Genomic DNA, 26,046 nt, shown 5'->3' with positions numbered 1-26,046 from the left:
TTGGGATTCTCTTTCTGTACCACCGCACCCCCGGCTCAAAATAAATAAACTTTAAAAAAAAAAAAAAAGGAGATATAGAGCATGTGATTCCTCAGTCTAGTGAGGGAGGTGAAAATGTATTTGGAAAGCAGAATACTGAAGGCCTGATGAGATAAGACTTACCTGTCAGCAAGTATGACTGCAAACATGCACAGTTCGATTATTTGCAATAGTTGCTTATGTTCTTCCCAGTCGCTATTTGATCTCATTGGAGAAATTACCTTTAGCCCAGATCATCTTGCCTTGAGTCTTTTTTTTTTAATGTTTGTTTATTTTTGAGAGAAAGAGCACAAGCAGGGGAGGGGCAGAGAGAGAAAGGAGAGACACAGAATCCGAAGCAGGCTCCAGGCTCTGAGCTGTCAGCACAGAGCCCGACGCAGGGCTCAAACTCAGAAACTGAGATTAAGACCTGAGCTAAGGTCAGTCAGACCTTAACCTGACTGAGCCACCCAGGCGCCCCTTGCCTTGAGTCTTTAGTCCTTGCTTCTATTTCTTCCTTCTCTTTGTTGGACTTTCACATTGGCTGTCTCCTTGACGCTGTGTTTCAAGCAGCCACATACTCTTTTTAAGTATTTTATATACAAGGCTACCTTAAACACTATTTTAACACTGTCTTTTTCCTTTGTTAAGAGCTGGGGTGGAAAGGAGAATGGCTTTGGACTTGCAGAATGTTGCAGAGACTTGCATATGATGGTAAGTAATTCTTGGATATGGGTATCTTGGCAGAGCTATTATTTTGAGCCTTACTTTACAATGAATATATGGAATATTAAGTTGCCACTTCAGATCAAGATCTTTGAGGAACCTGACATCAGTTAAGACAGAACACACCTTATCTAGGTGTTTGGGCCCTCATTGTGTTGGCATTTGGAAGAATTTCAGAAACACGGTGTATGTTCATACCCAGGTCTTAAGTAGAATGCTGCATTTGGTGAATCAGTTTGAAAGTCATGAGAAATCCTAGAAAGTGCATTTGCTTGCATTCTTTCACTGTAACTGTTGGAACTCTGGGCAGTGTGGTGCAGTTTTTAAGAATGGATGCTTGAGGGGCGCCTGGATGGCTCAGTCAGGTAAATATCTGACTTCAGCTCAGGTCATGATATCATGGTTTGGAGTCCGAGCCCCGCATCGGGCTGTTTTCAGCATAGAGCCTGCTTTGGATCCTCTGTCCCTCTTTCTCCGCCCCTCCCGTTTGCTTACTTGTGTGTGCTCACACGCTCTCTTGCTCTCTCACTCTCTCTCAAAATAAAATAAACTTTAAAAAATTTTAAACACACAGACAAAAAAAAGAATGGACACTGGGAACAGTTCTGCCATGAGAGTTATTGGGACCTTTACAATGTTACATGTGCTTTCCAAGTTTACCACTCATGCCCTGTCCTACCTTTTTATCTGTGCTTAGATTACAAGCTTAGGCCATCCTCCTTTCTGCTTTGCTATGTTGCTTTGGGATCCCAATTTGGGATCACAATTGGGTGTGTGAAAACCATTCTATGTCAGGAAGCAACTATATTTTTTAGCAGATGTTGCTGCCTTTGTCAGATTGTCGTGTATAGGACAAATAGCTGTGATGAAATGTAGTGATTTTATTTTAGCAAGCCTTTTTCCCCTGGAGGAATGGTTCTTTTTCTGATCAAAGAAAACTACAAATTAGAACAAATTACTTTCCCATCTTAGTTGGTATATTTTCTTTAGTGTGCATTATAGGAATGAATATTGGGTAGTATGGGAAATAAGTGTTACCTAATGAGCAAAGCTACATCTTAAAGAGTATTCAGTTTGGAATTCTAATTCTGAGAAAATAACATTTCATCTTTAAGTTGGTTAATTCTGAGCCTCCATTTGTGTATCAAGTTTGTTCTTTACCCCTTGGGCAAAACAGTATGATATACTCTACTAGGTTTGTATGATGCCTGTTTTGGGCCCAGCCTTTGTTGAGAAATCACACACATCCTTCTATTTATTGATATTTGGTGTATCAGTGAGACTTTGAAAAGTATGATGTATACTTTCAAAGGAATTAACATATATATACATGTTTTAAAAACTTCTAAGAATTATTGTATACAATAATTCTCCATTTCCAGAGACAACCACTGCGATTGTTTGTTTTTTTTAACATTTATTCATGTTTTAAGAGAGCACAAGCAGGGGAGGGGCAGAGAGAGAACAAGACACAGAATCCAAAGCAGGCTCCAGGCTCTGAGCTTTCAGCACAGAGCCTGATGCAGGGTTTGAATTCATGAACTGTAAGATCATGACCTGAGCTAAAGTCAGACGCTTAACCAACTGAGCCACCCAAGTGTCCCATACTGCTACTGGTTTCTTTTAAGGATTCATTCTAATGTACATTCTGTTGTGGTCTTAATTTTGTTTTTGCTTTTTTAGAGTTAAAGAGGATTTGTTGCCAGGGTCTGGTTCATAGTGACTTGGTATTTACCTGTGCAGAAAGCATTTTGATATCATAGGAAGTGGTGTAGAATGATATGAAAGGGACTATTTGAAGAATTAAGAAGGTACACCAGTGAGGCATAGTTTGAATAAAATATTTCCAGAGGTGATGATGTACACTAAAATTTCCAAGAGAATGTTCTTTTCCCTTCTTGAGCTGGTACCTAGACTCTTATATTTGTTCTCCATCCTTTCTTGGATTCTTATTTATTATTGGTTGGTGGACTTGCCTCTCTTTTCCCTCTTAAGAATAGCTGCAGCCAGAATTGATCTCTTGAAAGGGCAACTGATAACTTATAAGTAAGAAATATGAAGGCATTTGGAGCCTTGGGCTTCATCCTCCTGATTGTGTGTGTGTGTGTGTGTGTGTGTGTGTGTGTGTGTGTGTGTGTGTGTGTGTTTAATGTTTATTTATTTATTTTGAGAGAGAGTGTGCACGTGAGCTGTGGGGGGAAGGAAAGAGAGAATCCCAAGCAGTCTTCTTGCTATTAGCATAGAGCCCGATGTGTGGCTCGATCTCACAAACTGAGATCATGACTTGCGCCGAACTCAAGAGTCACTTAACCAGTTGATCCACCCAGGCGCCCCTGATTCTGTGTCTTATAAGACATCTGAATTCTGCTAAGAAAGGAGTAAAGGCAGTGTAGCTGCTGTGACTATACTGCTTATTCTGCTGCTACGATGATTTGGACAAGTGGTTAGGACTTGGAAGGAAGAGTGGGGGAGAAGATGGTATCTAATTCTTTCATGTGCTTTATACACAGAAATACCCACCCAGTGCAACTACACTACACTTTGAATTCTATGCAGACCCTGGGGCCGAGGTCAAAATCGAGAAAAGAGTAAGTCTCATGATAGACTTGTTCTGATAGAGTGTATCATGTACTGTAACTGGGGTTGACTTTTTCTAGGACTCCTCAGTTAAATGAGGGAATGGTTTTGAGCTACATTGCTGCCCTCCCAATTTATATACATCTACCAGTTTCTCAGGAATAAGTGTTATTGTATGCTCTGGTAGGTTTGGATCTTACTTATGTTGGAGCTGGTGAAGGATAGGACTCCTCTATGGTGTGTTGCCATGACGTGCATTTTTCTTCATTTCAGTTGGGAATTCCAACATGCAGTTTAAGTCTGGATAGTTATCACTCAACTTTCTCTACTTAAGCCAGTTTGCAAGAAGTCTATATATTGCTTACAGGGTACTGCTTCAATTATGTGATCATTCCATATTCTTTGAGGAAATACTAAAATTATTTTTGTTTAGAAGTAGCTTAGTGAATAAGATCTTCTTTTTGATCTATAGCATAATGAATAATCCTTATAGATTAATGACTCCTTGAAAACAGTTGTAATGCATATTTGGAGAGTGAAGCCATTTTCATGGATTTTGTCTTTGCTATGAATACATGATCTGTAGGATAAGGAAGAGAAAAAGACAAAAAAAATACAAATACAGAAAACACTGGTGGTTGCCAGAGTGGAGGTGGGTGGAAGGGTAGGTGAAGTAAATAAAGGAGATAAAGAGAACTGTGATCAGCACTAAGTAATGTGTAGAAATGCTAAATCCTTATACTGTACACTTGAAACACTGTATGTAAGTTATACTTCAATTTAAAAGTGACAAACTTTTTTTTAAGGAATGAGGAAGAATATGAAATGTGTCTGTGCATTATATTTTGATAGTATTATCTTCAAAGAAGCTTTCTTGAAAATATTCTGTATATAAAATGGATATTTTGGGGCATTCTAAAGTTGCTTTGACTTTAAGAGCATTCAGTTAGGCTTCAGCCTAGGGTGGCATCTTGGTTTTCAGACGACTCTCTTGCAGTCTTATGGCAGGGCAAGCTGAGGTATTACAGTGACTCCTAATAACTCTCCTATCTTAAATTTCAGACGACTAGTAACACACTACATTATATTCACATAGAACAACTTGACAAGGTAAGAGGAATTTTTTACTATTGGCTAGTTTCCTAACATTCAGTTTACTTTTTGTTCCTAACCATTTTTTTTTCTAATGTAGATTTCAGAAAGCCCTTCTGAAATCATGGAATCTCTTACCAAAATGTACAGCATTCCTAAGGATAAACAGGTATGGTAGGTCCTAATAATTATCTAAAGGGTGTGGTTGTTATCCATATAGATTAATGATGTGTGCTGGGCTGAGAGACAGTATATCAGAAAGGATCATGGGTAAATTAGTTAGCCTCAGTGAGCCTTAGTTTCCTCATCTTTTATGAGGCCGACACCTACTAACTTCCTAGGTCCTTATGAGAGTTTGGGTAAAACATAAGCTGCCTTACCCACCATGTGAATCTAATAAGTGTTAGTAGCTTAACACTTTGCATGCCAAAGAAGAAAACATTTAGTTGTGTTATTTTTTTCTGTTCATTGTTATAGTAATAAAATATTTGATTTGATTAATTACAATCTGAACTCTTGCCAAATGTCTTCAGTTTGTTTCCTGTCAGTATAGTGATAGTTCTTGGCTTATGTTAGGATATTAGGAGTCTCTGAGCCTGTGTTTTGTGGCACTCATTTTGTCAGCTAGCCTCAGAGTGGAATTGTTCTGTTTGACACCTTAACAAATAGCAACTATAAACCATTTAACAAATATCCCAAGAGGTAAGATTTAACCTTCAGAAAGTATAGTCCCCTTTTTCATTGATTGCTAATTTAGGTCTTGTATCTTTACAGATGCTGTTATTTACACACATACGGCTGGCCCATGGTTTTTCTAATCACAGGAAGCGATTACAGGCTGTTCAAGCCAGGTTGCATGCTATATCTATATTAGGTAAGAGAATAGCACTGTAATTAATAGGCCCTGATTTGGCAATTTAGAGATAAATTCCTTTGAGCTTCATCTGTCCTTGATGCTGTGAGGCTTATTGTAGTTACTTTAAGTGGCAAGTTAAATTGTAAAATTGCCAGCATTTCTAATGTTCACCATATTCATCATTCTTCAGCTCCTTAATGTTGTATTAGAAAAAGGATATAATACTTACAGACATAGCACATGGGTTTAGTCTTGATTTTTGTCCTTTTCTTGTTTTGATGGGTGTTCAGGTAGCCCTCGCCCCTGGCCCCTAGTCTTCCTCTTGCCATTTCATCTTCCTCTTCTGTCCCTTCAGTGGTATAATTTTAAGTCAGAAGGTATTTGTTAAGAAGTCAATACTATGCATTTTACTTTTACTGTAGAGTGGTAGAGTGGAAAGGATACTGGTTTTGGAATCAGTCCTGGGCTCTCATCCAGATTCTGCAAATGATTAGCTTATGGGTTATGCTTTTGGCCTCAGTTTCTTCATTTAATACTGGGACAACACTTCCCTTATAGGCTAATATAAGGATTAAATGAAAACCTATAAAGCACCTAGCATGCCAGACACATAGAAGGTATAAAATGATAGCTGCTGTTAATATTACCAGCCTTAGTATGTTATTGTCTGCTCTTTTAAACTATGAGTTCCTTGAAGTGAAATTCCTGCTTTTCACTTTGTATTCAACACCTAGCATAACTTCTGGCACATTGGTGGGTATGTTTTTGGTAAACTAAATGAATTATGTTCTAATCCCATTAGTTTGCACTTTAGGAGACTATGTCTACTGTTACTTCTGTGAGGGATTCTTTGAAAGTGGATTATAGATATTCTCAGCTTTTATTCCACAGTGACATACAAGTTTATGACTTAGTCTATAGTTGTCCAAAATTCTTTTCTTTACAGCCTGTAAAGTGTTGCCAGTGAAAAACAGAAGCACATGAAGAGACTAAAATGGAAGTCTATCTCCAGTGTACAATAGTTGTTATATCAAGTAGTGATGTGCTAAAAAACATTAACTCTTCACATTCTTTTCATACTTCCATTTTCCCAAAATCCTTGCTCATGACAACCGATGCTAATAATAGGAGGATCTTTCACTTTGGAGGGTATTTAGGGCTTATCACTATATTTGATCAGTCCTCTAGAATTCAGTGATTCTGTCCTCCAGTGCTGGTTGGAAGGGAATCTTTTCTTAGAACCAATAGGTGCCAAAAGGTTTGTCATTGGGCAGTGGCTTGACCACTGCCTTCTTGCCTAAAGTGTTTATTTCTCCTTTTGCAGTGTATTCCAATGCCTTGCAGGAGTCCGCAAACAGTATCTTGTATAATGGGTTGATAGAGGAGTTGGTAGATGTCCTTCAGATAACAGATAAGCAGCTTATGGTAAGTATTAATATTCTCCTGTGTGTGTCAGGCTTGTATGTATTTATTTTCCTTTTGGTTTTTCCCAGGGGTTGAGAATGAACCCCAAGAGGGAAGCTTGGCTCTTTTACTTCTTCTTCTTTGGATATTTACCTACAGAGTTAACAAGTGCTGGATATTCAGTGTTCTCAACAGACCTCCATCTCCCCTAAACAGTCAACAGTAGAATGAGTTAAATTTTGGAATATTGTGTATTAGCAACTTGGCTCACATCCAATGTTTAACACATCCCATGTTTGCCTTCTACTTTCTTAGGAGATTAAAGCCGCGTCTTTACGAACATTAACATCAATTGTCCATTTGGAGAGAACTCCCAAACTCAGCAGTATTATTGACTGTACTGGAACTGCCTCTTACCATGGATTTTTGCCTGTACTTGTGCGGAACTGCATCCAGGCCATGATTGGTAAGTTTTGATGATTGTTATTTTAGGCAGCAAGAACTTTACCCTTTTGCTCGTGAGTCTTTGTTTAACATCTTGCCAGCTTAATATCACATTCTCAGCTTGCTCTTTTTCTGTCTCTCCCAACTTCCCTTATAGATCCTTCCATGGATCCATACCCTCACCAGTTTGCCACTGCTCTCTTCTCTTTTTTATACCATCTGGCCAGCTATGATGCAGGTGGTGAAGCCTTGGTCTCCTGTGGAATGATGGAAGCCTTATTGAAGGTGCTCTACTTTTTTTAAAAAATAACATTTGTGGGGAAATGAACTAAGAGCAAGTGTAGACTTACAAGTTTGGAATGGTTCACAGTGAGAGCAAACAGCATAAGAAAGCTTACCCAGAAAACGTTATCCTTAATTTTTCTAGTTTGGCATTCTAGTTATCTGTCTCATTAATAACTTTTAAGAGCAGCCATCTCCATTATTAAGAATTGATCAAAGTCCAGCATGGTGTGATAGTCAGAAGACCCCAGGTACGAGTCAAGACTAGCTACATCTTCTGATGACCTTAGGCTGTCACCCTAAAGAAAATGTATGTAAAGGTACTTTGTAAATTGTGTTATTAAGGTAATAGGCTTTAGTGTGTGCTGGGCACTAGACACCAGCTTTTTTTCTCCCTGAGTATTTTATTTAATCCTGAAAGGTAATTTAGGTCCGCATTATCTCTGAAGGATGAGTCCCAGAAGTGATAGACTTGACGAACACCTGTTTTTTCTCCCACACCTCCCCGAGACCCTAGACTGCATGTTTCTAAAAGTATATTCACAGTTTTGTGTTTTTTTCAGTTGATTAGCTTTGCCTCCTTTTCTCTTCGATAGGTCATAAAGTTTCTTGGCGATGAACAGGATCAGATAACGTTTGTCACCAGAGCTGTCAGAGTGGTTGACCTCATCACCAACCTGGACATGGCAGCTTTTCAATCCCATAGTGGACTTTCTATCTTCATTTATAGACTTGAGGTATTATTATATAAGGAGCACTTAACATAGACCCTACCCAGTAAGATTTGAGCCTAGGAAGTATCCTAATAACCCCCAAAGAGCCATCTTAGCCCTTTTCTGTTTTTAGAAACCAATTTTGTAATCTGCCTTTGACATTCTTTCATTATAATTATTTTTAATCTCTGATATATATGTAGGATTTTCTTACTACTTTTCCCTTGATTGTAGCATGAAGTAGATTTGTGCCGAAAAGAATGTCCATTTGTGATCAAGCCAAAGATCCAGAGACCTAGTACTACACAAGAAGGAGAAGAAATGGAAACAGATATGGATGGTAATGAACACTTATTAAGTCAATATATTTGTGCTTGGCATTTTCCTATCATCCAACCCTAATTTTCATTCTTCCTTCTTATAAATTCTAAAGTGCACAACTGATTTGATTATGTATTTGTATAAATACAAAACAGTATTTTTCTTTTTTTTTCTTTTTTTTTTTTAATTTTTTTTTTTCAACGTTTATTTTTATTTTGGGGACAGAGAGAGACAGAGCATGAACGGGGGAAGGGCAGAGAGAGAGGGAGACACAGAATCGGAAACAGGCTCCCGGCTCTGAGCCATCAGCCCAGAGCCCGACGCGGGGCTCGAACTCACAGACCGCAAGATCGTGACCTGGATGAAGTCGGACGCTTAACCGACTGCGCCACCCAGGCGCCCCAGAACAGTATTTTTCTATATAAGTGATTTGTATGTTGTTTTTCATGAGGATAATTGTAAATGGGGGAGGCACAAGTTGTTGGGAATAGAGATGGAAGATGAAGCAGATGGTAGAGCAGCAGTAGAGCCCCTCTGTTTTATTTCAAGACTTTAATAGGTGTCTTCTAAGTATTGATTCATTATCTTCTTATTCCTGCTAAAATGTAAGTTCCATGAGATCAGGTACTGTTTTGTTCACTGCTCTATTCTTCAGCAGTGCCTGATACATCGTAGGTGTTTAAATATGTGTTTGGGGAAAATAAGGAGAACGTAGACTCTAAAATGGGCTCTTTTGAAACTATCAGGCTATTTTGAGAAGGATGAGGAGAGGTGAAAAATTTGTTGAATAGGGAACATGTTTTAAATCATAAAGTCAAAAAGATAGGTGGCCCAATAGTCTTAATCTTTGGGTTCATCATCATGTGTGTGCTTTTTTTTTTTAAACCTCCCTACCCTCTCCATGCATAGTTAATGATAATAGTAATAAAAACAAAAAACTTCTCCAGAACAGCTTTCTTAGAATTTAAATTGTTATCAACCAATCCAGGTGATTCTGATGTGTTTGTAGAGAAAATTTCCTATTCAACAAAAACGGGTTACAAAATCATGAGTTGTGCTTCCATGTATGTAAGTAGGCACAAATGGGAATGTTTATGTATAAAAAGATTGGAAGAGGGGTGCCTGGGTGGCTCAGTCGGTTAAGCATCCGACTTCAGCTCAGGTCATGATCTCACAGTCCGTGAGTTCCAGCCCCGCATCGGGCTCTGTGCTGACAGCTCAGAGCCTGGAGCCTGCTTCAGATTCTGTGTCTCCCTCTCTCTCTGACCCTCCCCCATTCATGCTCTGTCTCTCTCTGTCTCAAAACTAAATAAATGTTAAAAATTAAAAAAAAAAATAAAAAGATTGGAAGAGTATTTAAAAATGTAAACTGATTTATTGCTAGTGGAGCTTTATTATATTGTACAAGTTGTAAGAAGTAATTTTGTATCATGTACTTCATTAAAATTCCAAAAAGCTCTGCCTGCTGTCTGCTACCCACCAGTAGTATATGAAATTCCATGTTTTACTTACCACTCTTTTTCCTCCCACCACATTTGGTGGGTAAGAAATATTGAAAGGGATTTCTTTTGAAGGATTGTTTTTAATTTGCATATCTTAACCCATGACGTTAAATACTTTTCTATTTGTGAAAAGTTTACATTTTTATTTTGGGTCTCAATATTCTAATCTAGTCTCCATTTTTATATCATTCATCTCACCTTAATGGGAAAAAATTTCTCAAACTATCGTTCTTTTGGTGGTGCCTTTATTCTAACTAGTTTCTTTATCATAACTTTTACTCTAGTTGCAGATGTGACTATGGAAAGTAGTCCGGGCGTATCCATCTCTGTGGAGCACCGGCTAGATGTTGACTTAAGGGCATCAAGTTCCAGCAGCAGCACTAGCATCTCCTCTGGCTCTGGACCTGGCCCCCGTCCTGGTGTGTAGACAAGTAGATACATAGTCTTTCACACTGAATTACTAAACTAGTAAAGAAGGTGCTTTGGGAATAGCTTTAGTGGTATATTTTGAGGATTGCTTCTTAGGACTGTGCATGTTACTGTACCATTCTGGTGTCCATTTTCTTATATTAACATGTATTTCATACTTCTCCAACTGTTCACACATTGATTATTTTATCAAAGCAGCCATATCAGAACACAGATAATATCTAAAACAGGAACTGAGGATCAAAAAGTTAATCTTTTTACTTTGTGGTTTTACTTCAGGCTTTTAATTTTAGCATTAGTTTTGTGTAGGCCTCAGTGATTTACTTTCCCAATTTCAAAGCTTAGTAAGTATTCTTCCCACCATTCAGAGATGTCACTTTGAATGCTAGTGTTGATATAGTGTATATGCGTCTCTTAAAAATTTGTTCTATGTGCCTGTTCAATCTGGTCTCATGGTGAACTCAACATAATCCTCCATCTTTCTCCCTTGCCAGGAGTTCAGTGTATTCCACAAAGAGCAGCACTTCTCAAATCCATGTTAAATTTCCTCAAGAAGGCCATTCAAGACCCTGCTTTCTCAGACGGCATACGACATGGTATTTGATTTTAGATACTTTCTTGAAGGATGTTTGACTTTCTCAGAGATTAGTGATTTTGATACTTTCTGATGTTACTCTTTTTTTGTAAGACAGGCTTAAGAAAAGGCCTGCCATTTTGAATAGCCTTTAGTCATTTAGTGTCACTTTTCCTAGACCTAAGGATTCTAGCCATTTTCATAATGATTCACCTATGTTTTTCCTTTTTCAGCTTTTGACTCTGTGCTCACTTCTGGCCTGCTACTTCACTTTGTCTGTGTCTGTATTCTTTTATTCTTTGATCCACTGTTAAGAGGCTATTTCATGGACAAGGAATAAATAATAGAATGTGAGGAGGAGACAAGTAGAAACCATTAGACTGGAATCAGCACAAGAGTTTGTTTACCACAGTGGTGGTACACATAATATATTGCTCCATCAACCCTACCCATCAAACTACTCCTGGACTAATCATATTCTCCTTGATGTTCACTTTTCTTTTCTCTTAGTGATGGATGGTTCTCTCCCTACCTCCCTGAAGCACATCATCAGCAATGCAGAATACTATGGCCCATCACTCTTCCTCCTAGGTAAGTGGTGTTAATAATTGGTTATACCAAGCTGGAATGACCTGCCAGTTCTCTGTATATTTTACATTCTTGCAGGGTTTTATTGTCCACATTTGTCCACTGTGTGATTATGTATCTTTCTAGTTAGTGATGAAATAAAGATCAGAATTCAGTTTCAAATATCCATTTCTGGAATGCCAAACATACAGTATGTAAGCAATACGTTATAAACCATGTGTGATAAGTACTGTTGTACATTTGTGCCATACTTACTGCTGCAAGTGTGACTTTTTCAATGGTTAGTCCTTAATCTTGGTCCAGAAAATTCAGTCAGCATGGTTTCCATTCTTAGAATTGAATGTCAGACCCCACAAACTACAGTATAGAAAATCATTTCTCACTGTAGAAAATGCAGTTTCAGAAGCTGTGGATACTTTGTATTTGTAAAAACATGTTTGCAATTTTATGTTGGCAATACTTTGAGTATTGCTGTTGTTAAAACCTCATTTTTGTTAACTGGCATTTATTGAGTGCCACATATTTAGGACAGTGTTTGAGATATTTAGCTTCTAGAATTCTTCTTAAAACTAAAGGAATGGGGACGCCTGGGTGCCTCAGTCATGTAAGCATCCGACTCTTGATTTCCACACAGGTCATGACCCCAGGGTCCTGGGAACAAGCCCCATGTCGGGCTCTGTGCTAAGTATGGAGCCCGCTTAGGATTCTCATATTCTCTCTCCCCCCCCCCACCCTCTCACCTCGTCTCTCTCTCTCTCTCTCTCTCTCTCTCTCTCTCTCTCTCTGTCTCCCTGCCTCCCTCCCTCCATCCCCCCCTCCCCCTTTTCCTCCCCCTCCTTTCTCTCCCCTTCTGCCCCTCTCTCCTCATCCGCAGTCTTTCTCTAAAATACAAATGAAAGAAATTAAAGGAATGTAATGGGAAGTGTAGAAATAGAGGAAACCTCCTTGTACCAGTAACACATGTTTTTTTGATACTTTGAGATGTCTGGAGGGAGTAGTTTTGGCTACTTCAACTTGGTACTTACTCCCCTGCTGAAGGAAATTAGGATTTTTAAATTTAAAGTTTATGTCCTATGACCTTGCTAGATTCACTTTGTAGTTTATAGTTGCTTTGTTTTTATTTTTAAAGATTTTTTTCAAGTTTATTTATTTTGAGAAGAGAGCACATGGGTGATTGGGGGAGGGGCAGAGAGAGGGAGGGAGAGAATCCCAAGCAGGCTTCATGCTCAGCACAGAGCCCACACCCTGGGATCATGACTTGAGCTGAAATCAAGAGTTGGACACTTAACCGAGCCACGCAGGCACACCCCCATAATTGCTTTGTTAATTTCTTAAGCTATTCTATACAGTTTTGTCATCTACAAATAGTTCTTTTTTTTAATTTTTTTTTTTGCTTTTTATGTCTTCGTGCATTGGCAAAGATTTCCAATACAGTGCTAAATAGAGGTGGTGAGAATGGGCCTTTTTGCTTTGTTCATGAACTCAAGGGAAAAGCATTCAGTATTTCACCATTAAGTTTGAGGTTAGCAGAAGGTTTTGTTCCTCTTTGTCAGGTTGAGGAAGTGTTTCTTTGTATTATAGCAACTCCATCTTGACATAGACTCCCTCCCAAGGTTAGGTTCATATGACAGAACTCATGACAGCAGCCTTTTGGTAAGATTGAAGATTTGTTAACGCAGGTAGAGAAGTCCCAAGTCAAGATGCAGAGAAGGATGGCTCTTTCTGGAAGGAAACCCCAGAACAGAGAAAAGCCAGGTGCACAGGCATCTTATAAAGAGGAAGTTTAAAGGAGACAGCAAGAGGACACATGTGGGGTGTGGGCGGGGAGCAAGTGAGGCCTCTCAGAATGACGCAGGAAGCCAGAAATGAGACTTAGAACACTAAAGCAAACATTAGTGGAGGGCAGAATTCCTTCTCTAGAGTCCTGATTCATCCCTGATGTTTGAATTAACATAGCAACCTTCCTGGATTCCTATAAATAAACTTGTACTTGAGAGGGACCAGATTTGCAAAGCCAATTTAAAATAATTAGTCCAACAATTACTGTTTTAGCTCCATAAGTGATACTACAGCCTTTCACCCCAGGCAGAAGGAGAGAGCCAGGAAACAAAATTAATGGGGTTTTGAGAATCTCTTGGCACATTTTTATAATATAGTTGGATGTTTAGTTCTTTTATTTTGTTGAAGTATTCTGGATACTTGAACCTGTATATTAGCCCACATGCAGCAGGAAGTCCCATTTAAGGCAAACACCACCTTAAAATAACAGTAGATAGTTAAATGCCAATCTTTTTACCAACTATCATAGCAGCTAGACTCCTTTTTCCCTCATTAAGGGCTTCTAAGGCTTGAGGTGTTTGGTTTATATGGTCAGCCAGTTGTGCCATTGTTGAGATAGTCTCTATAAAAGGTATCTGTGTTACAGAATTAAAAACACCTAAGGTGCAGCTCAATATAATAGATAAAAAGATGGCCCAGTGCTCCCTTTTGTGGCAAAACTCGATGAAAGTGCTAGACATTCTGGTTGAAACTAGGGTACCTGGGTACTAAATGTTCATAGGACACAGGTCATCGTATGGGTTAGAAGGGAGCAGTTGATGGAGTAGAATGTATGACTTTGCTGAACAGGAGTTGTGTCATAGATCCAGTAGCCTAAGGTGGTTGGAGGGTGGAGTTTCTAGTGGCCAAATTATATCAGGGAAGACATGCAAGGGCAAAATAGTCTCAACGTGGTGGAGGGTATCATTGTGTAGACTGGATTGGTGGGGGAACCTGGAAGGGCATGAAGGAAGTCAGTGAGGAAGCATCTAGTGAGGTTGTGAAGTCTTGTTCAACAACTATGTGCTGAAACCAACCAAATAAGGATTCTGACTCCTCCCAAATTCAGCCTCTGGCCCTTTTACCCCACTTTTATACCCAACTGTATCCCTTTTAACTTTTCTAACTGCCTTTTCTTCTCTCTCACCGTCTGTCTTAGTGCTGCCACATTTTAACGTGTTCATGTCTGCTTGTGCTCTATTCCTAGTTTAGCTGATGCCAACACTATGATGGTTATTATGGACTGCTTAACCGTAGAGGGTGGTAGGTAGTCAATATCAATACTGAAAACCTTCAAGGGGACAAGAGTTACTTATATAACTGATTGCCTGGGCTTGGGCACCTGTTAACATTGCTAGAGTTTTAGTGCTCAGGTTACGTTCTCTGTTAATATTACATAAATACTGTCTGTCAGGTTGAGGAAGATGGGAAATGTTGGTACAGTTATGGTGGAGTAATGGAAAGTGAAGTGTGGGACTGTCAGATAATGAGGCTCTTGGAATGGTGACAAGTGATGTGGCCACCCATTACAGGTGCAGTTAATATTTGGGGGTGTCACCACTGAGCCTGGGACTACCAGTTGTACTGAAATCATCATCTAGGATGCTGGGTTGATAGGAGTGCTGGCCTAGCCCAAAACCTTTAACGGAAGGCTTTATACATTTGAGAAATAATTACAAAAGTGACTGAATGTCAGTATGACATTGTGTCTAGGAGTTATAGAGTAATTTCTTACAGGGAACTGTGGACTGATTGAATATCCCCAAATAATTGAGGTCATAGCATGGGCATAGAGGAGACCAAAGAGTGTGGCATTGATTGAGTTGAAATGGTAGATTCCTAGACCCAGGCCATGAGCCAAATCAGGCATTGCCAGGCCAACCAGAACCAGAATGTTCCAAAGTATTTTCAGATCTGTTGTGGTCTATAGGTCTTGGTGTGGTGGAAGTGCCCATTTATTATGGAAGTCACAGGTATTGTTAACCCAGATTCTATAGTGGTTTGCTGTTCGTTATCTCTCTAATAGGGTGGATTAAGAGCTAGTCCTGTTTGAGAAGGTTAGTACTGGGAACTAATCTTAAGATCTTCCTTTCCTCTTTAGAAGCACCATAAAATTATAGGTGTGGGAACAGGCAGGCACCAAGACCTACATTTCCTACCAAGAGGGACCTCCAGTTAACCAACCTTTGAAACTATTATATTGGGAAAGGTCTTCAGCAAAGACCTTCTTTTTGTGGCATACAGAGTAGTCTTAGAGGGTGAAGGCCTTCAGTTTTCAGTGGATTCCTTTGTTACCTAACTCAATACAGGCACCAATCTAGCATAGGTTGCACCAGGATAAAAAAGTCTTTAAGTGAGGAGGGATTGATTCTATTTAGGTATTACAGATTCATAATACATATACATTCATATACAGATTCACAAAAGGGAAATTGTCCCTTTTGTGGCTAGAGAAGGAATAGAGAGGTTCTTGTTGAGGATTTTGTTAGGATGTCCTATGACTTAAAATGTTGACAGTTTAGGATAAGAAAAAAGTAGGCAAATAGAGACCAATTCAGTAGACCGTTGTCCATTTCATAAATTTAAGAGCATGTCTGTAAGTAGATTATTAGGTTTTTGTATTAGGTCTGCTGTCTACAGATGATAAGTTGGAAGTCCCAGGTGGTGCCTTGTTTGTACTGCCCATGCTCAGACTGAATGGATAAAATGTGTACCCACATCAGAGTCAGTGTTATCTGGATGCTAAAAGGAAACTAACATTTAATGCGGCCTATTTAAGTGTTGGTAGTAGCATGGCAGGAAGGGTAAACCAAGAACAGGCTTGTATAACACTGAATCTTTGTGAGGGCATAGTACTTGAACCAGCAGATAGGGACAGTGGCTCGATAAAATGAATTTCCCAGTCAGAGAAGGGGTGTTCACCCCTTTGTATGTATTCCCGTTGACTATGACACCAATGGCAGGACGTTGTGCAAAGATCACATTGGGAGGCTGGAGCTTGGGCCAAGGCCAGTAGCATTGGATGCTGTGGCATTTAGCCCAAATTTTAAACGTTCCGGGACTGCGATGGCTGGAGGTCTCATAGGGCCTGTTGAGCCATGGGCAAGGAACAATATCTGAACTTATTTGAAAAGTATGAAAAAGTCAGTCAGCTATGGCATAAGTATGAGCTTCCTCTGTGGCAGTCTTGGCATGAGTGGAGACATCAGACTTCAATTCTAATATGCAAAGTTTGAGCAGCAATATATTCCCAGTGTAGAAAGCCCTTTGGGCACCATCCTGAATGTGGTAACTTTTGAGCCCATTGACCAAAAAACCAATAAGGCCATTAGCTATCATCCAGGTGTCTATAAAAATGTGAACAATGGTCATACCTTTATTGAGGTGTGTCCTCCAGTACTAGAATGACTGCAGTCAGCTGTCTAGTTGGGCTGACTCTTGAGCCCCATCCTTTATCAGAAGTGACCTGGTCATGAGTTAGAAAGCGACAACTTTTCCAGCAGGCTCCATCACATGTAATTGGTGTTATTGCCATCTGTAACATAAATAGACTCCCTTTCTACTGGATTTCCTACTCAATAAAGGTTATGTCCCTGTGCGTTTAAGACAAAAGCCTGAGGCTGTAAGTTCACACTTTGACTTATTTTGGACCTTTTAACTGTAATTTACTTTGTTTGCTCTTCACATTTTAAAAGATGTTTCAAGTATTCAATCCACCCTTTAGTTGTTTTTGGCAGAATGATTTATTCATACAACTATTGTGCCTTTTTTATCTTGAAGAATTTTATATGTTGTTGATGAATTTTTTGTGACTGCCAGTGTTTTTCTTTTTTCTCAAGTCCTATGTCTTCTGTTAATTTTTTTTTCATATTCTGAGTCTTAATTTTCTTACTCCTTTTTTTGTAATAGTTATTCCTATATTTTATTGACATCTAAACTTTAAAAATTTCTCAGTTTATCTTCTGCCAAGCTGAATAAAATAAGACCTTCAACCTGCCTTCACCCCTTTCTCATCATTTTCTTTGTCTTCTTTTTTTAGTAACTCTTGATTTTTCCTTTCTGATTCATTTTAATTTTGTTGGAGTACATCTTTGGGTAATTTTTAAAGTGTTATACTTCTTTTACTTTCAGAATTTTTTAGGCCTTTCTCCATTGTCTTCTAATGTTACATAGTGTAGATAACCATGATGTTAAACTGGTTCTTGTTCCTTTGTAGGTAACTTCATTTTCTCTATTCTTAGAGTTCACAAATTTCACCAGGATGTATTTCATTCTGTTTCTTTTCAGTATTCTCTCATAGCACTTGGTTAGGCCCTTTATAATATCTGAATATTTTTTTTGCTTCAGGAAAATTCCTGAATTTGGTTCCTCTTACTTACTCTGTCCAGGAAGCCCTATTATACAGCTAGTAAGCCTACCACATTGATCGCATGTCACTTCCTGAGAGAATCTCTCTATAATTTTTCAAGATGCCTACTGAATTATCAAACTTCTTATTTGTTACAAACTTTTAAAATTTCTATTTCCTTATTCTTTTAAATTTTTATAATGTTTATTTTTGAGCGAGAGAACTAGCAGGAGTGGGGAAGGGGCAGAAAGAGAGGGAGACACAGAATCTGAAGCAGGCTCCAGGATCTGAGCTGTCAACACAGAGCCTGACATGGGGCTCAAACCCACGAACCGCAAGATCATGACCTGAGCCAAAGTTGGACACTTTACCAACTGAGCTAGCCAGGCGCCCCTCTGTTTCCTTATTCTTAAGGGACCCTTTGTCTTAACACACCATGGCTGTTTTATGGGTTTTGTAGATTCTAGTTTCAACTTAATCATTAATTTTTTGAGGGTTGTCTTTCATTATTTAACTCTTAGGAGTCAGTTGCTAGGTCCCATATGGAGCCAGTTGGATTTTGGGTGTTTCCTTTTTTAAATTCTAATATTTGGTCATCTGTTAATTTTAAAAGAGGGTTTAAACTATCAGATTGCATTAGTAGCATTATGACATAGCCTTTTAGTTAGACCTCTGGAAAATAAAAATTTGATGTCCTAGTAACCTCTAGTAGAACATTAGTTTTAGTTTATGAATACTAAATTTTAGTGACCCCTTGGAATTAAGACATTTGTAAAAAAAAAAAAAAAAAAAAAAAAAGATCTACGGAAGGGTGTATTATATACCAGTAGGAACCCGCAAAAGGACTTAACTTTTCCATAAGTTTATAGCCCATCACAAATCCCAAAGACCATTGACAGCTGTTGGTCCCCAGTAATTGTCATGTATTTGCCATTTCAATGACATTTGGAATAGATGAGTGGTGCTCTATTCACCATCTTAAACTGATAAAATCCTTTGGTATCATTTAGATCTCAGGTATCAGCATTACAAGTTTGTTTTACACATGGTTTATTAATATTGTATGCGTGTGCACCTCTTTGTCAGGTTTTAAAATAAAAAATTTTAAATCTCGTAAAATGAGCTGGCAAGCCTTGTCTTAATGGCTCTTAGGTTTAATAACACTCCCATCTAAAACTTTTGGTTCAGTGCCTTTCTGTTACTTGGTATTTTTACTTCTAAAAATTCTTGTGGCTATTGGTGTAGTCTCTTTTGCTATCATTTCTTGGGAATCAATTTTTATGACATTTTCTTACAAAAGAAAGCATTGCATTTCACTCGTTATTAACATACAGTTTGTAAAAGAACTTTATTGTTCTGAACCCGGTTAGATCCTTTGTTTCATTGCTGACATATTGCTTGCTTTTCTTAGATTACCCATAAGTCTGTAAGCTTTTTCAGTCTTTTCAAAGGGCTAGATATTGGTTTTAATTATTCATGCTATTTGCTTGCAGTTTCACTAAATTTTGTGGGTTTTTTTTCAATTATTTCTAGCTTCACTTTTGATTACCTTTTAATGTTAAATCTTCTTGAGCATTGATATTAGTCTTTATAGCACTTTTTTTTAACATTTATTTATTTTAAGAGAGACTGAGCACAAGCAAGGGAGGGACAGAGAGACTGTAGGGACAGAGGGTCCATCCAGAGTGGGCCCTGGGCTGACAGCAGAGAGCCCGAGGCCCATGAGACCATGAACCCATGGTCCATGAGCCCAAGGCCCATGAACCATGAGATCATGACCTGAGCCAAAGTTGGACACTTAACTGACTGAGCCACCCAAGTGCCCCGACAGCACATTTAAAATATATTGTCAAAAATTGGTCAGAATAGGGGCACCTGGGTGGCGCAGTCGGTTAAGCGTCCGACTTCAGCCAGGTCACGATCTCGTGGCCCGTGAGTTCGAGCCCCGCATCAGGCTCTGGGCTGATGGCTCAGAGCCTGGAGCCTGTTTCCAATTCTGTGTCTCCCTCTCTCTCTGCCCCTCCTCCGATCATGCTGTCTCTCTCTGTCCCAAAAATAAATAAATGTTGGGAAAAAAAAAATTTAAAAAAAAATTGGTCAGAATAATACCTAAGAACTCTTAATGCTAATGGTATTTTAAAATTGGTGAAAGGCTTTTTAGAAGACATTTTGTCTATTCCATCAGTTACGTTTATAATTACCTCAACCCAGCAAACCCCTCTCCCCAATTTTAGATATTTTTTCTGCTTAAACAAACAAAATAGGATATGCTTTTAGGCTTATCAGTTCTCACAGTTGTGGACTAGTTTATATCCACAGAGGTTCATGTATTTAGGGGAATGGTATGCAGCCAGTCAAATTGAATGAACTACAGTGACTGGGAAAAATAAAGGAGTATGTATGATACGTATTATAATTTAGAAGAAATAGGTTATATAGCAGTATAACCTCATCGTTATAAAAATATGCTCATTAAATCTTAGTGTTTTTGTTTTTCATTTATATATTTAATAAAACTACATACTTTTAAGATGAAGAGCATGATCTGGTGGTATACATAGCAAAGTGATTTCTATAATCAACCTAATTAACAAGACATCCACATAGTTACTTTTTTTTTTTTTTTTAATGTTATGAGAGTACCTGAAATCTCTCTTGGTATATTTTTCAGTATTCAGTATGGTATTCATAATTATTTTTATGCCTGTACATTGCCCATAAAAATCTTGAAGGTTTGTCACCAAATTCTTAAGTGATCTTTTGATGAGCAGTGAAGTTTCGTTTCAGAGACATTTCATTTGTTGTATATATTGAGTTGGTTTTTTTAACCTTTGGAGTTTTGTTAATACCTGTAAAGAATCTCCCACTTTCTCATATTTCTTATCTTTTTTAGCTACTGAAGTGGTGACTGTGTTTGTATTTCAAGAACCATCACTGCTCTCCTCACTCCAGGACAATGGATTAACAGATGTCATGCTTCATGCACTACTTATCAAAGATGTGAGTCCTTTTCTGCTTTTGTGTGAAGATTGCTCTGTACGTACCCCTCCCCACAGAGGATGATACAGAGACATACACCCTACTATCTCTTTGCAGTACCCTGGTCAAAGTTTCCTGGCATCTACATCTGAATTATTTTAGATGTCTTCAAACTCACTTTATCTTCTCTCTAGGTTCCTGCTACCCGTGAAGTCCTTGGCTCCCTCCCAAATGTATTTAGTGCACTCTGCTTGAATGCCCGAGGTCTTCAGTCATTTGTACAGTGTCAGCCTTTTGAACGTCTTTTCAAAGTTCTTCTGTCTCCAGATTACCTCCCAGCCATGCGAAGGAGGAGGAGCTCTGATCCTCTTGGTAAGTCACCAGGATTTATCTCATAATTGGTGCCAATATTTTAATTCTATTTATTTATTTATTTATTTATTTATTTATTTATTTATTTATTTATTGTTAGTTTTTTTAATATATGAAATTTATTGTCAAATTGGTTTCCATACAACACCCAGTGCTCATCCCAAAAGGTGCCCTCTTGAGTACCCATCACCTACCCTCCCCTCCCTCCCACCCCCCATCAACCCTCAGTTTGTTCTTAGTTTTTAAGAGTCTCTTCTGCTTGGGCTCTCTCCCACTCTAACCTCTTTTTTTTTCCTTCCCCTCCCCCATGGGTTTCTGCTAAGTTTTTCAGAATCCACATAAGATTGAAAACATATGGTATCTGTCTTTCTCTGTATGGCTTATTTCACTTAGCATCACACTCTCCAGTTCCATCCACGTTGCTACAAAGGGCCATGTTTCATTCTTTCTCATTGCCACGTAGTATTCCATTGTGTATATAAACCACAATTTCTTTATCCATTCATCAGTTGATGGACATTTAGGCTCTTTCCACAATTTGGCTATTGTTGAGAGTGCTGCTATAAACATTGGGGTACAAGTGCCCCTATGCATCAGTATTCCAGTATCCCTTGGGTAAATTCTTAGCAGTGCTACTGCTGGGTCATAGGGTAGGTCTATTGTTAATTTTTTCAGGAAACTCCACACTGTTTTACAGAGCAGCTGTACCAGTTTGCATTCCCACCAACAGTGCAAGAGGGTTCCCATTTCTCCACATCCCCTCCAGCATCTATAGTCTCCTGATTTGTTCATTTTGGCCACTCTGACTGGCGTGAGGTGGTATCTGAGTGTGGTTTTGATTTGTATTTCCGTGATGAGGAGCGACATTGAGCATCTTTTCATGTGCCTGTTGGCCATCTGGATGTCTTCTTTAGAGTAGTTTCTATTCATGTTTTCTGCTCATTTCTTCACTGGATTATTTGTTTTTCGGGTGTGGAGTTTGGTGAGCTCTTTATAGATTTTGGATACCAGCCCTTTGTCCAATATGTCATTTGCAAATACCTTTTCCCATTCCGTTGGTTGCCTTTTAGTTTTGTGGGTTATTTACTGTGCAGAAGCTTTTTATCTTGATGAGGTCCCAATAGTTCATTTGTGCTTTTAATTCCCTTGCCTTTGGGGATGTGTCAAGTAAGAAATTGCTGCAGCTGAGGTCAGAGAGGTTTTTCCCTGCTTGCTCCTCTAGGGTTCTAGTGGTTTCCTGTCTCACATTCAGGTCCTTTATCCATTTTGAGTTTATTTTTGTGAATGGTGTAAGAAAGTGGTCTAGTTTCATTCTTCTGCATGTTGCTGTCCAGTTCTCCCAACACCATGTGTTAAAGAGACTGTCTTTTTTCCATTGGATCTTCTTTCCTGCTTTGTCAAAGATTAGCTGGCCATACTTTTGTGGGTCTAGTTCTGGGGATTCTGTCCTATTCCATTGGTCTGTGTGTCTGTTTTTGTGCCAATACCATGCTGTCTTGATGATTGCAGCTTTGTGGTAGAGGCTAAATTCTGGGATTGTGATGCCTCCTGCTTTGGTCTTCCTCAAAATTACTTTGGCTATTCGGGCTTTTTGTGGTTCCATATGAACTTTAGGATTGCTTGTTCTAGCTCCGAGAAGAATGCTGGTGCAATTTTGATTGGGATTGCATTGAATGTGTAGATAGCTTTGGGTAGTATTGACATTTTGACAATATTTATTCTTCCAATCCACGAGCAGGGAATGTTTTTCCATTTCTTTATATCTTCAATTTCCTTCATAAGCTTTCTATAGTTTTCAGCATACAGATCTTGTACATTTTGGTTAGATTTATTCCTAGGTATTTTATGCTTCTTGGTGCAATTGTGAATGGGATCAGTTTCTTTGTCTTTCTGTTGCTTCATTATTAGTGTATAAGAATGCAACTGATTTCTGTACATTGATTTTGTATCCTGCAACTTTGCTGAATTCATGTATCAGTTCTAGCAGACGTTTGGTGGAGTCTATTGGATTTTCCATGTATAGTATCATGTCATCTGCAAAAAGTGAGAGCTTGATTTAATCTTGGCCAACTTTGATGCCTTTGATTTCCTTTTGTTGTCTGATTGCTGATGCTAGCACTTCCAACACTATGTGAAACAACAGCGGTGAGAGTGGACATCCCTGTCGTGTTCCTGATCTCAGGGGGAAAGCTCTTAGTTTTTCCCCATTGAGGATGATATTAGCTGTGGGCTTTTCATAAATGGCTTTTTTGATGTTTAAGTATGTTCTTTCTATCCCGAAGTTCATGAGGGTTTTTATTAAGAAAGGATGCTGAGGGGCGCCTGGGTGGCGCAGTCGGTTAAGCGTCCGACTTCAGCCAGGTCGCAATCTCGTGGTCCGTGAGTTCGAGCCCGCGTCAGGCTCTGGGCTGATGGCTCAGAGCCTGGAGCCTGTTTCCAATTCTGTGTCTCCCTCTCTCTCTGCCCCTCCCCCGTTCATGCTCTGTCTCTCTCTGTCCCAAAAATAAATAAACGTTGAAAAAGAAAGGATGCTGAATTTTGTCAAATGCTTTTTCTGCATCGGTTGACAGGATCATATGGTTCTTTTCTTTTATTAATGTGATGTATCACGTTGATTGATTTGCGAATGTTGAACCAGCCCTGCATCCCAGGAATGAATCCCACTTGATCATGGTGAATAATTCGTGTTATGAGCTGTTGAATTCGATTTGCTAGTATCTTACTGAGAATTTTTGCATCCATATTCATCAGGGATAATTGGCCTGTAGTTCTCTTTTTTTACTGGGTCTCTGTCTGGTTTAGAAATCTGAGTAATACTGGCTTCATAGAATGAGTCTGGAAGTTTTCCTTCCCTTCCTATTTTTTGCAATAGGTTGAGTAGGATAGGTATTATCTCTGCTTTAAATGTCGGGTAGAATTCCCCAGGGAAGCCATGTGGTCCTGGACTCTTATTTGTTGGGAGATTTTTGATAACTGATTCAGTTTCTTTGCTGGTTATGGGTCTGTTCAAGCTTTCTATTTCCTCTTGTTTGAGTTATGGAAGTGTGTGGGTATTTAGAAATTTGTCCATTTCTTCCAGGTTGTCCAGTTTGTTGGCATATAATTTTTCATCGTATTCCCTGATAATTGCTTGTATCTCTGAGGGATTGGTTGTAATAATTCCATTTTCATTCATGATTTTATCAATTTGGGTCATCTCCCTTTTGTTTTTGAGAAGCCTGGCTAGAGGTTTATCAATTTTGTTTATTTTTTCAAAAAACCAACTCTTGGTTTCATTGATCTGCTCTACAGTTTTTTTAGATTCTCTATTGTTTGTTTTTGCTCTGATCTTTATTATCTCTCTTCTTCTGCTGAGTTAGGGGTGTCTTTGCTGCTCAGCTTCTATTTCCTTTAGGTGTGCTGTTAGCTTTTGTATTTGGGATTTTTCTTCTTTCTTGAGATAGGCCTGGATTGCAATGTATTTTCCTCTCAGGACTGCCTTCGCTGCATCCCAAAGTGTTTGGATTGTTGTATTTTCATTTTCGTTTGTTTCCATATATCTTTTTAATTTCTCCTCTAATTGCTTGGTTGACCCATTCATTCTTTAGTAGGGTGTTCTTTAACCTCCATGCTTTTGGAGGTTTTCCAGACTTTTTCTTGTGGTTGATTTCAAGCTTCATAGCATTGTGGTCTGAAAGTATGCATGGTATGATCTGAATTCTTTTATACTTATGAAGGGCTGTTTTGTGACCCCGTATGTGATCTATTTTGGAGAATGTTCCATGTGCACTCGAGAAGAAAGTATATTCTGTTGCTTTGGGATGCAGAGTTCTAAATATATCTGTCAAGTCCATCTGATCCAATGTATCATTCAGGGCCCTTGTTTCTTTATTGACCGTGTTGTCTAGATGATCTTTTCATTTTGTAAGTGGAGTGTTAAAGTCCCCTGCAATTACCACATTCTTATCAATAAGGTTGCTTATGTTTGTGAGTAAATCTGTTATATATTTGAGGGCTCCCATATTTGGCGCATAGATATTTATAATTGTTAGCTCTTCCTGATGGATAGTCCCTGGAATTATTATATAATGCCCTTCTTCATCTCTTGTTACAGCCTTTAATTTGAAGTCTAGTTTGTCTGATATAAGTATGGCTACTCCAGCTTTCTCTGAGTTCCAGTAGCATGATAGATAGTTCTCCATCCCCTCACTTTTGATCTGAAGGTGTCCTCAGGTCTAAAATGAGTCTCTTGTAGACAGCAAATAGATGGGTATTGTTTTTTATCCATTCTGACACCCTATGTCTTTTGGTTGGCGCATTTAGTCTATTTACATTCAGTGTTATTATAGAAAGATACGGGTTTAGAGTCATTGTGATGTCTGTATGTTTTATGCTTGTAGCGATGTCTCTGGTACTTTGTCTCACAGGGTCCCCCTTAGGATCTCTTGTAGTGCTGGTTTAGTGGTAACGAATTCCTTCAGTTTTTGTTTGTTTGGGAAGACCTTTATCTCTCCTTCTATTCTAAATGACAGACTTGCTGGATAAAGGATTCTCGGCTGCATATTTTCTCTTCATCACATTGAAGATCTCCTGCCATTCCTTTCTGGCCTACCAAGTTTCAGTAGAGAGATCGGTCACGAGTCTTATAGGTCTCCCTTTATATGTTAGAGCATATTTATCCCTTGCTGCTTTCAGAATTTTCTCTTTATCCTTGTATTGTGCTAGTTTCACTATGATATGTCGTGCAGAAGATCAAGTTACGTCTGAAGGGAGTTTTCTGTGCCTCTTGGATTTCGGTGCCTTTTTACTTCCCCAGATCAGGGAAGTTCTCAGCTATTATTTCTTCAAGTACCCCTTCACACCTTTCCCTCTCTCTTCCTCCTGTGAAATACCTATTATGCGTAGATTATTTCTCTTTAGTGCATCACTTAGTTCTCTCATTTTCCGCTCATATTCCTGGATTTTTTTTATCTCTCTTTTTCTCAGCTTCTTCTTTTTCTATAATTTTATCTTCTAGTTCACCT

General features: G+C 38.8%; 1 protein-coding gene across 16 annotated transcripts in view; it reads left to right on the top strand.

Annotated features, from left to right (window-relative positions):
- The window catches only part of HUWE1 (HECT, UBA and WWE domain containing E3 ubiquitin protein ligase 1), a 166,495-nt gene that overhangs the window by 60,873 nt on the left and 79,576 nt on the right, over positions 1-26,046 (top strand). For 14 of the 16 annotated variants that reach the window (XM_047843222.1, XM_047843221.1, XM_047843236.1 and 11 more), the window contains 15 exons: positions 670-732; positions 3,255-3,332; positions 4,384-4,431; positions 4,514-4,582; positions 5,188-5,287; positions 6,573-6,694; positions 6,989-7,139; positions 7,275-7,402; positions 7,996-8,136; positions 8,347-8,452; positions 10,220-10,354; positions 10,859-10,960; positions 11,449-11,529; positions 20,586-20,692; positions 20,866-21,043. In XM_047843222.1, the coding sequence (XP_047699178.1) occupies positions 670-732; positions 3,255-3,332; positions 4,384-4,431; positions 4,514-4,582; positions 5,188-5,287; positions 6,573-6,694; positions 6,989-7,139; positions 7,275-7,402; positions 7,996-8,136; positions 8,347-8,452; positions 10,220-10,354; positions 10,859-10,960; positions 11,449-11,529; positions 20,586-20,692; positions 20,866-21,043 (1,609 nt within the window). The remainder of the gene's footprint in view (positions 1-669; positions 733-3,254; positions 3,333-4,383; positions 4,432-4,513; positions 4,583-5,187; positions 5,288-6,572; positions 6,695-6,988; positions 7,140-7,274; positions 7,403-7,995; positions 8,137-8,346; positions 8,453-10,219; positions 10,355-10,858; positions 10,961-11,448; positions 11,530-20,585; positions 20,693-20,865; positions 21,044-26,046) is intronic. The other 2 variants (XM_047843237.1, XM_047843227.1) reach the window with 1 other exon arrangement.

The sequence above is a fragment of the Prionailurus viverrinus genome, chromosome X (assembly GCF_022837055.1).
Source record: "Prionailurus viverrinus isolate Anna chromosome X, UM_Priviv_1.0, whole genome shotgun sequence".
NCBI lineage: Eukaryota > Metazoa > Chordata > Mammalia > Carnivora > Felidae > Prionailurus > Prionailurus viverrinus.
The sequence above is the reverse complement of the archived record's forward strand: the minus strand, read 5'-3'. Positions and strand labels throughout refer to the sequence as shown.